Consider the following 12,658-nt stretch of genomic DNA (forward strand, 5'->3'; position numbering starts at 1 on the left):
TAATAAAAGACCATAGTTACTATGTTAAACAGACTATAGCTACAAGGTAAAAAACTATTGTAGTATGTTAATGATCACTGTTCAGACCTAATATATTTGTAGCTTAACTTTGAATTTTTCTTATGATGAACTTGACCCGGTTCTACTGTTAGACTTGAAGTTTACCTGTGCTTGTCGCCACTAATTTAAAAAAATAAATAAATAGAAACATTTGTATAGTAAGAAACTTGGAGTCATAAAACCTTCACTGTTTCTTTTCCTGCAGAATCAGGCCACCACTTGTCTTCTCAGCCCATCTCCAAGTCCTCAAGCTCTGTGTCCTTGTACAGCGTGGGCTCCGAAGGCACTGCTGTCTTTGGCCAGTCAAACAGAGCCTCTGCCTCATCCTCTAACACAGATTTGGCATCCTCTCTCCCAATAAATCTTCAGGCTGACAGCCTTGATAATTTTAACCCTTTCCTTCCCATCAGCCTCCTCCAGTGAGTATAAATTGTGACAAATATGTTATTTTAACTTGATTTAAAGTGATTGTGTAATCCACATGAAACACCAAGTCTGGTAACTTCTCTGACAAATATCACAATAATTAGTCTTATTGTCAGTCCTCATGTTGTTGCTGATTGCTGCAGACCTGTGTCTTTTGGCAGCAACAGCTATTCTGAAGTCCAGGGAATGGGTGAGTTAGGATGTATATGGAAAACTGAGTGAGAGATTCTGCCTGCACTCTCTTTAACCAAGGCTGCAGCTCTGCCTGCTTGTTCTTCTTCTAACTCAACCAGCTGACCGTAGTGTCAGTGTTACGTCTGCTTTCAAGAGGCAAACAGAAACACAGCTCTAGTCACATGTGTTAAAACTGCAGATAACATTTAAAGCCCTCACTTCTGCTTGTTTTAACAAGAAGAAGGAGAAGATTTTGACCAAAGACTTCAGAATGATATAGGTTAATATAGATGAATACATAATTAGTTTTACTGTGACTTTCATATATGTAGCAGTGAATCAGAATGAATAAAGCTCAACTGATCCTTTCATTTACTTAATATGTTAAATGTCTATTGAAAATGTAACCCTACTGGTGCAGCGCTGCTTCTGCTTTGTCATTACTCTACATGCTGTATCCTCACTTCCTCTAGGCACATGGTGCTAACTCGGTTCCCTACGCTTACGGGACTGGTTAGCACTCCCCCTGTGTTGCACCCTTGCTTCAGCCTTGCCAGCTCTGCTTCTTGTGATGCCTTCACAGAACAGCAGACTAGCTTCATGGAACCCGGTCCCTGCAGCACACAGGCCAGAAGCAGCCTGGGTAAGAATGAGCACAGAGACAATGGTGGGGAGAAAAAACCCACGAGAAAAAAAGTCATCTAATTTAAGAAAAATATCACATTTTAAGGATTCTGATCAATGATGGAGTGTGTAAAAGAAAATGTCTTAGTGTCTCAGAAGTTTATTCAAAGGAACACAGTAGATCAGTAGTAACTGAGTTGGAATCGTCTGTCTTATGCATGGTTATAAATGTTTAGCCTTTGGTCACAGCAGACTTGCTGCTCAAAACAGCATGTGTTTTGCTCTGCTGTTAGTCAGATATTAATACTATCAAATGCATGCACTCACATGCTTGAATGGCACCTTTGTTTTTCATTGTCATTTATGTTGGTGGCATTCTGAGCTAGGTCCTTTAGACTAAAGGTCTCCTCTGTGTTTCATATCATGAGATAGAGTTGGATTAAAGGGCTAGTTGACTTGCAACTTTAATCATTTATTATCTACAAGCCTGCAAGAAAGTGGAGTTCTTTACATAAGATGAGGAGGCCTTTCATAATCTAAACTTGTAAGAGGCAGCATAAACAAATAAAAACAATTGCTAAATTACACATATACTTCCCGAAATGGAGCTGTGGGCTTGTTTTTGTTTTCTGTTCTTTTGTGCACTTTTTCTTATCTCCTCAATCACCAGAACGGACACAAATGTTTGTCACCAGTCGGTTGCTAGAAATGGGATTCTCTATGAGACATATCTACTGGGCCATGGAGGCAGCAGGTACTGCTTTGTGTAGTGTGTCTGATGCCACAACATTTTTGCTTCATGTGCTTTATCTTCTTAATATCTGTCCTTTTACTGCGTGTTTCAACTTTCCTGTAGTATCTAAAATAGGATAAGTGTCGTTTTGATTGAGAAAATTTATTTTCTTTGATAAGAAGTTCAGTTTCCTAGTTTTGGGATTTTCGTGTTGCTGTTCATTGGTGGACATCAACTGAGACTTTCCAGTTTTTCAACTGGGTTTTTGTGAACAATCCACACCTCAGTGGCTCCCCACCTTGGCATTACGATTTACTGATCGGTTTCAGATTCTCTTCACCACTTGTGGAAAAGTTTTTGCACAGTTCACTTTCTTTAATTTGCAGTATTTCATAAAAATCTCATCTTCACAGAAGATTTGCATTGTTAAAAATGAACCAATTCACAATATTTTGTTCTCATATGGTACACATACACATACATTATGAGCATGTAAGCAACTTAAAGTATGTGAATATTGTCACATTTTTGGCATCACCTTTTTTTCATCTAAATTTTAGACCTTCACCCTTTATATCACAGATTTCACTCTCTTGTCACACCTGCGTTTGTCAGATGTGCCTGGTGATCTCAGACTATAAACAGTAGCGGTCGCATGGTGATGTCTGACATGAATTAGCAATGCAGCACTCTGTGATGCATCTTTTCCTTTTGAACTGACAGTTCAACTTCCCTGTGGTTCCCCCAGATGTAGCAGGTGACTTGGACTCACAAACCATTGAGGTGTTAGCCAGCTGGATGCTAGAGCACCCCCTGACTGAGGAGCAGCAAGTAGCTGAGTCACCAAGACCAGAGGGGGCTCCTGAGACTCCGTCCCCAGATGGGCCAGAGACAGTTCAGTGTCCCGAGCGCCCCACCAGTCACACCACTGAAAGGTGAGGGGTCCAATGAACATACACTCAGTACATTCAGTACATTCAAGGAGTACACTGACAGCCTCAGTTATTTCATTTACAGCCTGTTACCCGGGCTCGACTGGATAGAAAGGGAGAACTTCTTGGATGTCCACCTCACTAGGAACAGACCTCCTCCGGCCCGGCGGCGACGCTCAGGCCCCACTCAGAGGACCTCGTTCCGAAGGGCAGGTCAGACACAGAGAAAAATCTAAATGAAATGCAAAACATTTAAACTATGTTCAAAGATCAGCTGCGGACAACAGTTCCTTTTAATATATTGTATTTTCAATTCTAACAAAAATGTTTATTTTCAGACTTGCCATCACCCAGCCCCCTCCCCCAGTTGTATCAACAGCACACAGCTGTCAGTGATTGGCCGGAGCAGGTAGAGTTTCACCCTTACTCTGCTGAGGAAGAGTCAGAGCTTGGCTACATGGATGATCCATACCATGAAGAAAGTTACGAGGACCTCCTCACCCCTTCATTCTTCAGCTTGGAGAGAGAGACACTGCAGATAGTGGAGGTGACACATAAGCACTTAAAGTGCATGAAAAAATATCATTTTAATCTATCTCAATCTCTTTAAAGACTTTAATAAATGTAAGTGACTGAATTGATATGCAAAGTTAGTCCAGTTAAACAAAGATTAGACTTTTATGCTTTTTGACAGTCCAAGTCCACATGCATAACTTTTTAGGCTCTTCTCTTACTGTCCTTACTGTCCTTACTGTCCTTACTATGCCCCTTTTAGGCTGGAGAGGAACACAGTCAGATGGTTAAATGTGAGCTGTGCAACACCCTCACCTTGCAGTTTAACAATCACATAAAGCGACGACACCCAGGCTGTGGGCAGAGTGCTGCACGTAAGGGCTATGACAGCACTGGGGCCTACGTGGATGTTTGGTTCAAAGGGGAATGTGGCTCCAACTTCCCCTTCTACCTCCTCTGCAGCACCTGCAGGGAAAAGTACCTGGCTGCAAATGCAAGCAATCCAAACTCCAAATATGAAAGGTACAGGAGATAATGTACAGATGGGAAATGGTAGACTCATGCAACATGCTCCACATGTAATGTAAGGAAGAAAACCTTTTGGATTTACTCTTTTTCTCACTTTTCATCATTGTTGTGTCCTACTTTTTGCTTTAGAATTAAAGGCCTGACATCAGATTTAATTGGCCAGATGGACAGCACATCTGATGGTATGGAAGGTATTTTTTATCTAACGTGAGGTACAACAGAACAATTATCTTTGACTTTATAATGAATATACAATATGAATGGTCCTTCTGCTTGTGTAGATGACTGGGAGATGAGCCACCAAGATGAGTATGACACAGAGAAACTGACAGGACTGGAAGATTTTGGGCTCCTGCTCAGACCACTCGGTTTGACTGAGAAGAAGCTGGTACCAGACCCCATTGCCTTTACAGAGCCAGATCCACTTGGAGCGCTAGTTTACAGTTCAGCTTGTCCTTCAAGAGCACCTGTTCCCAAAGGTATTATTTCATTTTGTTTTGTTATACAAAGAACCAAGTGCTGTAGTTTTTTAAGTTAAAACAGAATTACAGAACCTTGATGCATAAAATGATGTCTTTTAACAGGTACAGGTACAGAACTGAAAAACAAAATGATAAAAAACAAAAATGTGTCTGCAGACTTGTACATAGACTGCCAGGCATTCACAAAGAAACAAGCCATAAATACTCAGAAGCTTACTGTCCACTGTTTTTTTATATTTGGTGAATGGTTTGCTAAGTTTTTAGACTTGTAACACACGCCCACATCCCCTCTGTGCATGTTGGCTGCAAGACCCCAGGATCAAAACCTAGTTTTATTCACTGCTGGGTGGTGATTCATCGCTCACTTATCATAGCGCGACATCTGAAACACAAACAGTACTTCCAGCTGTCTATTTGGATCTAGGATTGTGAATATCTTGCACACCCACACTACATAAGTGTTTTTAGGTTTTACCGTTCCATTCAAAATCATGTTTTCCTTTTAATTAAAATGTTTTTACGTATTTCTTCCCAATAGGGAATGCCCTTGTCGAGCCGAAGACCTCTTTGAGCCTTGGACAGCAGGCAGTATCACTGAGGGACTCTCATGATAGACTGAAAGCATTAAGGAGAGTCACATCCACAGCCCAGATTCTGCTTGCTTACAGCATCGTGATGAGAGCGCTGTCCCAGACTGCCTCAAGGTTAGTATGATTATAAAATCAACAACATTTTCTGTATTCTTTTTTAAAATTTATTCTTTTGCTGAGTGGTTTCATGAGTCCTTTCCTATTGCCATCTTCAGTGCATCAGTGAGTAGCCAGTCTAATGGACTTGAGTCCTTGGGTCTGGCAGACATCCGTATTCTGGTGCGTTTGATGACTTTAGCGGCAGGTGGCAGGGCTCACAGCTGCGTGGACGGTCGGTCCAGTATGAGAGGGCTGGCGACAGATGGCAGCAACTCCACCTGCCTCACCTTTCTTACCTCAGCCATTGGCAGCGTGGTGTCCCACAGTCCTACTGCTTACAAAGAGCTAGTGGAGATATGCACTCAGGTTAGTTTTCTCCTGTCAGTCTGCTGATTATAGATAATTCAGGTTTTGAATTCTAAAAGCTTGATAAAGTCATGTCATCTTGTTTAAAATCAGGTTCAGTTCAGTCTTGTGTGCAATTTTGGTGTGTAGAAGGTTTAAGTAATTATAGCCTCCATGAACATCCAGTAAAGGATGTCCTCTTTAGATCTTTATTGATGATCTAGCTGAGTGTGGTCTATAGATAAAGATAACTCAAGTTATACGAGAAAAGTAAAAAAATAGTTTCCTAGTATTTTGCATGAGTCACCGGAAAACGCCAAACAAATACAAATGCTAATAAACTTAATCCTAATTTTTTATTTCATAACTACAACACTTTACTCTGTTGTTTGACTGAACACAAACATCAAAACAATATTTGTTTATTAATATGGTTTGCCTGAACTTCAAGAAATTCTAAAAATGTGAACGTATGTTTAACGTTATTTCTGTTAGGACCTGATGGCAGCAGCTACAGGGGTTAATATTGGAGCCATCAGTGACCCACAGCAAAGAGCATGCCTGAATGCCAGCTTAACAGCTGCAAACCCAGGAGCCCAGCAGCAGAGGGACTATCATGACCAGACGCCGCCAACATTCCTGGTCACACAAAGTCTGGTGTCCCTGCTCACTGAAAAGAGCCATCACTGTTACACCCCAGACAAAGCTGAACACGAGACTAATGGTGAGAGAGAGCCTGTTTGTTATACTGGATGCACTGCGTGTAATGATTTAATGCACTGTTACTAAAATAGCTCTCCTCTGGCTCAGATGCAGGAAACCAGGGGGGCTCTTCCTCTTTGACTCCCTCCTCTTTGCCACACCTCAGTGCCAAAGTTGGCCCTCTGGAGCTGGCAAATGCATTGGCAGCATGTGTCCTCTCTGCTCGGCTAACCAGTAAACACCGCCAGTGGGCAGCACAACAGCTGGTGCAGGCTTTGGCTGCCACAGGAAGGGACAGTTCTCATCGACCTCAAACATACAGCGACTTGGTTGGTGACCTGCGGAAATGCCCCCTTAAGAGACTGGAAGGACATTATAACAAGGTGAGTCATATGTGCATCCTTTTTTTGTTGTTGTTTTTTTGTGTGTTGTGTAAGATGTGTTTTGTTTTGCTGGAAAGATTGCGTTTTAATCTTCTCTATTCCATAAGCTTGTTGCTAAAAAAACAACAACCCACCACTTAGAATATAAATGATTACACTCACAGCTGTAACTATGACTTTATAATACTTTATACTGCTTGGGATCTTGCATTTCCCAGGTAAATGTGAAGTGTATAGTAAAATGAGTTTGCATGTTCTCCCTCTGCCTGTGTGGGTTCACTTCCAGGTACCCACATCAAAGACATACTCAGTGGTTGATTAGTAATCCTGTCTCTTTGTGTTAACCCTGTGATGAACCTGCCTCTCGCCCGTGATAGCAGGGATAGAGTCGATCCTCTTGTGGCCCTGAATTAGATAAGCAGTTAAGAAGATGGATGGATGAGTGGATGTAAATTAAAAGTACGTTTACACTGTTTCTCTTCTGTTTAGGTGGCCAGCTGTTCCTGGAGCAGTGAGCAGAGTTTGTTGGCTACATGTTCTCAGGACAAAGTGGTACAGCTATGGAGCATTAGCCACAACACTGTGGAGCTACAGACCACCTTCTCCTGTATTACCAGGTTATACTTTTTTTGTAGTTTTGCATTTTATACACAGATTTCTCATTTTAACTACCAAATCTAACAAAGCCTTAATTTACATTTCAAAGTCTAATATACTTGCTCATAAAGTTTTAATTATACTGAATGGACTGGTGTTGCTGTAACGTATCCTTTTTCCCGTTGATACTTGCAGTAAGACAGACCGATCGAGCAGTGAGAGGGCTGGCAGATGTCATCTCATGTCTCCTGTGTACTGGAGTACAGGGGGGAACTTTTTGGCTGCCCCCGAGAACAAACACATCAACATTATGAACATTAGAGGTAGTTCCTACAAGTCTTTTGTTTTTCAGATTTTACAGTTACTTGCAGCTAATAATAAAAACGTAAATTTTATATTTATGTTCTGTAATAATGTCAGATTAATGAAGAACTCTTTCTTTCAGTACTCTGCATTTTATATTAAAATTAAAAGGATAAAATAACTAAAAAAAAGCTTGGTTATGCTTCATATCAAGCTTGAATGCCTGATAGTTACATTCCTTCAAAAAATAATAATGAAATAATAATAATAATAATAATAAATTAAGAATTAAATTAATAGAGAAAATGTAGAGAAAATTCTCACTTTCCGCAGGTGAATATGACACGACTGACAATATCAAGGCACATTATTCTGTGACCTGTCAAACAAAAACACAGACTTTAGCCCATGTGACTGTGTTTCTGCTGCTTTTTAGGATCGCTCTGTCACGTGGAGAACCAGGGTTCTCGGGTCACTGCTCTTTGCTGGGCTCAGGCCTTCAGTTTGTGGGTGCTTGACCAGTCTGCAGCCTGTAAGAATAGACCCGCTGAGAGCCTGTTGGTGGGACGGCTGGATGGCTCACTGTGCTGGCTGCAGGTCACAATGCAGGAAACAGACCTGCTTGTGAGGAGCACCGAACTCACTGCCTGCCACAGGAACGAGGGTAAGGAGAGTCTGACACACAACTGTTGCTGCTTAAAAACAAAGCTGGTGACCAAAATTGAATCAATATATTAACAGGTGTTGAATCTGAGACACAGCTAACCTGTTCCTGCTTTAATGCTATGCTAACTGCCTGCTTGCTCTAAATTCACAAATATAAATTATGAAGACTTACAGACTTAAGAGTGATATCTATCAAATATTCTTAGTAAACTCTCATCATGCAGAGACGTGCAATAACCTCATATGTCTTCTAGCTGCCCAGTGTGTAGCCTGGCACAGTGAGGACAAAGCGTTTGCGGCGGGCTATCCCAGTGGGAAGATTCTGTTGTCCACAACAGAAACTTATGAGAACGAGCAGCCCATAGTGCTGTCTCTCTTCCAGGTTTGCCATCCACACTCACTCTAACTGCGATGTATTACTGAGCACTGCAGAAAATTTGGTCTCGATATTGTGGCAGTTTTATTTTTTTAACTGCCTAACTCTGCCCTGCTCTTTACGATATAGGACAGCGTGTGCTCCTTAAAGTGGGACCCCACAGGACACTTGCTGCTCTGTTTGGGGAGGTCAGAGGTAGTAAAGGTACTGGGACGCTCTGGGAGCTCCTGGGTGACCCTCCACAATCTCTTCCACACCAGTACTGTTAACATTGCCGAATGGTGTCCACTCCCTGGAAGAGCACCTGATCCCAGACTAATGCTGGCCGCGTATGTTTAATACAGTTTTGTAGCATTTTAGAGAAGGAGAAGAAAAATAATAAGAAAGATTCATGTAGGTTTCATGCTGATCATTGATTTCTGTCTTTCTTCTGTGTGGTTCGACAGAGGTTGTCAGAATGGCTCTGTGTATGTCTGGACACTACCACAGGGGGGCACTGTTGTATCGTTGCCCAGCATGTTGAACAGCCAGGAGAGAGACACTGAGACCAAGGTGAGTTTGGATCTGCTGCTAAAGCTCTTTGGTGCTGTTAATTTTATTTTGTTACTTTCATAAAATCACCTGTTTGTGTAACCAATTTTATCTTATGAAATCGTCTTTCTTCTTCTCTTTACAGCAGGATAGTGCAAAGTGTGCATTTGTACTTCATGGCCACATTATGGCCGTTAAGTCCCTTTCATTTTGTTCCAGTGGATTAGCTCTAGTGTCTGGCGGGATAGGGGGTCTGCTCAACATCTGGTCCTTACAGGTCAGAAAAAAAAGATTATTTCTGTTTGCCTCTTAAATTAGTGCCAACATCCCTAATTATTAAGTCCATCTGCTTTGTGTGGTAACGAAGGAACTGCTTGCCGTGATTCACTGCAAAATTGTAATCCATGTGTTTCTTTCTGCTTGTTACAGGATGGTTCGGTGTTACAAACTGTTACCGGTTTGGGTTCAGCTGTCAGCACTACGTGGATACCAAACATGGGGGTTGCTGCCTGTTTTGGAAGGTCAAAGGTAATATGAATCACTCAAAGCCTTAATGTGTGGCTAGTATATCTCATTTATTTCTATATTTATATTAACGTTAACATCTATAATCATTTTAATTCCCTCAGTGCTGCTTGGGTAAAAATATCTGTTCTGTCATTTCCCAGGATGTTTTGTTGATCTGCTGCACCCCTGACTGGATCAACCAAAATCACGTGCTAGCTTCCTGTCGTACGGTCCTCAGAAGCCAAAACGTTTCGGGTCTAAATCGGGCACCTTGTTTGGCTGTCTTCCTGGAGAGGCTGCCCCTGCTGCTGCAGGAGCAGTACAACTATGAGCGGGTAATTTATTTAAACTGCATGTTGAAGCTATATTGGAGCTGTTTCATGTTCTACAACTGAGACATGACTTCGAATGTCTTCTCTGCAGACCCATGTGGGAGCTGGCGACCAGCTCGTCCACAGTGCCTTCCTGCAGAGCCTGGGCTCCTTGACAGTTGGGTTGTCCTTGGAAAAACACCTGTGCTGTTACCCACACCCGCCACACCACACTTACCCCGATGCTCACTCCTGCCCTCCAGAGTGGACCTGGCTAGTCACTTATGCCACCACAGTGCGCAGCGCTGAGGCTATAGCCAGTGGCACTGCCTTCCCTGAAGCCTTCATTGTTTCAGAATTTCACGATGTGCAGGACAATAAAATTGCCAAGGCACTGGTGAGCAGGGACATTCTGTTTGATGCTGTTGCCTTGTCTCTATTATATTATAGTCTCTCTTGTATTGACTTCTTGCAACTTTATGCTCTCCTTTGTCCTTTAGGACAATAGCAAGTGGAGTTTCAGGATGGATGAGCAGCTGATGTCGTGGGCCACCAGTAGACCGGAGGTAATAGTTGTGCCATTCTTAAAAACAATTCAGGTGTGAAGGAAACAAAAAAGACAAACATTAGGCTGTTCGATTGACTGAAAGTGCTGTGTGCCCTCCTGTGTCTCTAAGGATTGGCAACAAGGGGGAAAGACTGAGGTGTATCTGTGGGGCAATGGACGTTTCGGGCAGCTGGCTGGAATGGGAACCAATCTTAGGATGCCTACACTGGCACCCTCTCTGTTACAGACACAGCAGGTACTGTTTCACGCAGGGTGCAGTCTTTGTTCCTGATTGCTGCTCTTTTATAATGCTACTTCACTTTTTTGGGCGATTCAACTGTCTTTCAGGTTGTGTGTGGTCAGAACTGTACCTTTCTGCTCCAGTCCAATGGGACTGTACTGGCTGTAGGAGAAGGACAATATGGCAGACTGGGCCAAGGGAATTCTGATGATCTCTATGTTCCAACTATTATCTCTGCTTTTCAAGGTAAAGTATTCCCAAAGGGGGTAAGAACCAGTCTGCGCTGGTCTGCTTTTGAATCTCTCAGTGTTTTGGTTTTTTGTTGGGGTTTTTTTGTCCTCAAGAGATTGGAAGGAAAACTAGTTTCCTTGTAGTACTGCAGTTGGATGTATTTGCTTGTAATTAGGCCTAACTGTTAATTTCCTCTAATTTGTAAATTTGTATCAGTCTAATTTACACTTGTCTGTGGGCAGGGTACGTGGTGACACAGCTGGCGACATCTTGTGGCTCAGACGGACACTCGATGGCCCTGACTGAGACTGGGGAGGTATTCAGCTGGGGAGACGGAGATTTTGGAAAACTGGGTCATGGCAACAGTGAAAGACAGAGGAGACCCAAACAGATAGAGGCGCTGCAAGGAGAAGAGGTCGTTCAGGTATCGAGGAAGTCTTTCCACCAAACTTGTCATGTGATATTTTAATGTTTTTTCAATAAAGTTAATCATGAGTTTATTGTATTTTATTAAATGCAGCCACTGTTTGATTGCAGTGCTTCTTAATTTGTAGCTTTAAAAAAATGAATATTTTCAAAGTTCACTGACTGAGTGCATTTAAACACAAATATTTGTTGACATAGATGAATTTAACACAGCTTTGCTTTGTTAGCTCGCTTGTGGCTTCAGGCATTCTGCTGTGGTAACAGCAGATGGGAAGTTGTTCACCTTCGGTAGTGGTGAATCTGGCCGTCTGGGTCAAAGGTCGACATCTAACAAAATGCTGCCTGAAAGGGTGGCTGCACTAGAGGGATATCATGTTGGACAGGTAAATCATGGACAGCATTGGCTTTGAATGTAAAAGACTTTAAATGTCAATTTTTACACTAAAAAAAATCTAACTTTGGTTACGTTTCTCAGGTGTCATGTGGTCTCAATCACACTTTGGTGGTGTCTCTTGATGGCATGGTTGTGTGGGCATTTGGAGATGGAGATTATGGTAAATTGGGAACTGGTTCTTCCACAGCAAAATACTACCCTCAGGTAGGTTAGCGCTACCAAAGATTCACTTTTAGGAATCCTGGAAGGACAAAAAGTTTGTTTATGTTTGTGTTATTTTTTTCCTGTTTGTAGAAAGTTGAGCAACTTTGCAATAAGAGAATTAAGAAGGTCTGTTGTGGAACTCAGTTCTCTGTGGCCTTGGCCTGTGATGGACATGTCTACACATTTGGTCAAGGTACATTTTACTGTCAAATTCAAACATATTATGTAAACCCAACAGTGTTTGCATTATTGGTTGAAATATTGTTTGCAAGCTTCCCTAAATCCCCAAAAGTTGATTCTGTGCATCTGGATGTTTTCAGTGGGAGACTGAAAATGCTTCCTTACCTGAATGATTGAACGTACATCAAATTTAAACTTCCTGCTACCAAGGAAACTAAAACTTACAAAAAAAAATTGCATTACTTTTTCAGAGCGTATGATTGGCCTGCCGGACTCCATGCTGAAGAACAAATCCTGCCCCCAGGTGGTGCCGTCCCTGGAAGGACTGTTTATAGAAGACATTGCTGTGGGCTGTGAGCATGTGCTCGCCATGTCCTCCACTGGAGACGTCTATGCCTGGGGCAGCAACAGCGAAGGACAGGTAATCGGCGTGCTCTGAAAATGACAGGCTGTGCTTACATTGCAGATTTTAACATCTTGCCATGTTGTGTTTTAATGCGTGTGTTCCAGCTTGGCCTTGGGCACGCCAACTCAATGAAAGAGCCCACGCTTG

General features: G+C 42.3%; 1 protein-coding gene across 1 annotated transcript in view; it reads left to right on the plus strand.

Annotated features, from left to right (window-relative positions):
• LOC146514144 (putative E3 ubiquitin-protein ligase HERC1) overlaps nucleotides 1-12,658 on the plus strand; it is a 38,609-nt gene that overhangs the window by 24,562 nt on the left and 1,389 nt on the right. The window contains exons 41-72 of the mRNA XM_085168795.1: nucleotides 266-479; nucleotides 1,134-1,303; nucleotides 1,955-2,038; nucleotides 2,766-2,952; nucleotides 3,035-3,162; nucleotides 3,288-3,496; nucleotides 3,725-3,984; nucleotides 4,120-4,172; nucleotides 4,272-4,469; nucleotides 5,011-5,176; nucleotides 5,278-5,527; nucleotides 6,002-6,230; nucleotides 6,317-6,591; nucleotides 7,081-7,208; nucleotides 7,384-7,511; nucleotides 7,928-8,155; nucleotides 8,412-8,539; nucleotides 8,663-8,862; nucleotides 8,980-9,085; nucleotides 9,210-9,341; nucleotides 9,494-9,592; nucleotides 9,733-9,906; nucleotides 9,995-10,279; nucleotides 10,383-10,448; nucleotides 10,560-10,685; nucleotides 10,778-10,916; nucleotides 11,144-11,325; nucleotides 11,555-11,710; nucleotides 11,803-11,925; nucleotides 12,016-12,118; nucleotides 12,357-12,526; nucleotides 12,616-12,653. Coding sequence (XP_085024921.1) covers nucleotides 266-479; nucleotides 1,134-1,303; nucleotides 1,955-2,038; nucleotides 2,766-2,952; nucleotides 3,035-3,162; nucleotides 3,288-3,496; nucleotides 3,725-3,984; nucleotides 4,120-4,172; nucleotides 4,272-4,469; nucleotides 5,011-5,176; nucleotides 5,278-5,527; nucleotides 6,002-6,230; nucleotides 6,317-6,591; nucleotides 7,081-7,208; nucleotides 7,384-7,511; nucleotides 7,928-8,155; nucleotides 8,412-8,539; nucleotides 8,663-8,862; nucleotides 8,980-9,085; nucleotides 9,210-9,341; nucleotides 9,494-9,592; nucleotides 9,733-9,906; nucleotides 9,995-10,279; nucleotides 10,383-10,448; nucleotides 10,560-10,685; nucleotides 10,778-10,916; nucleotides 11,144-11,325; nucleotides 11,555-11,710; nucleotides 11,803-11,925; nucleotides 12,016-12,118; nucleotides 12,357-12,526; nucleotides 12,616-12,653 — 5,134 coding nt within the window. The remainder of the gene's footprint in view (nucleotides 1-265; nucleotides 480-1,133; nucleotides 1,304-1,954; nucleotides 2,039-2,765; nucleotides 2,953-3,034; nucleotides 3,163-3,287; nucleotides 3,497-3,724; nucleotides 3,985-4,119; nucleotides 4,173-4,271; nucleotides 4,470-5,010; nucleotides 5,177-5,277; nucleotides 5,528-6,001; nucleotides 6,231-6,316; nucleotides 6,592-7,080; nucleotides 7,209-7,383; nucleotides 7,512-7,927; nucleotides 8,156-8,411; nucleotides 8,540-8,662; nucleotides 8,863-8,979; nucleotides 9,086-9,209; nucleotides 9,342-9,493; nucleotides 9,593-9,732; nucleotides 9,907-9,994; nucleotides 10,280-10,382; nucleotides 10,449-10,559; nucleotides 10,686-10,777; nucleotides 10,917-11,143; nucleotides 11,326-11,554; nucleotides 11,711-11,802; nucleotides 11,926-12,015; nucleotides 12,119-12,356; nucleotides 12,527-12,615; nucleotides 12,654-12,658) is intronic.

This window comes from Neolamprologus multifasciatus, chromosome 7 (genome assembly GCF_963576455.1).
Source record: "Neolamprologus multifasciatus chromosome 7, fNeoMul1.2, whole genome shotgun sequence".
Lineage (NCBI taxonomy): Eukaryota > Metazoa > Chordata > Actinopteri > Cichliformes > Cichlidae > Neolamprologus > Neolamprologus multifasciatus.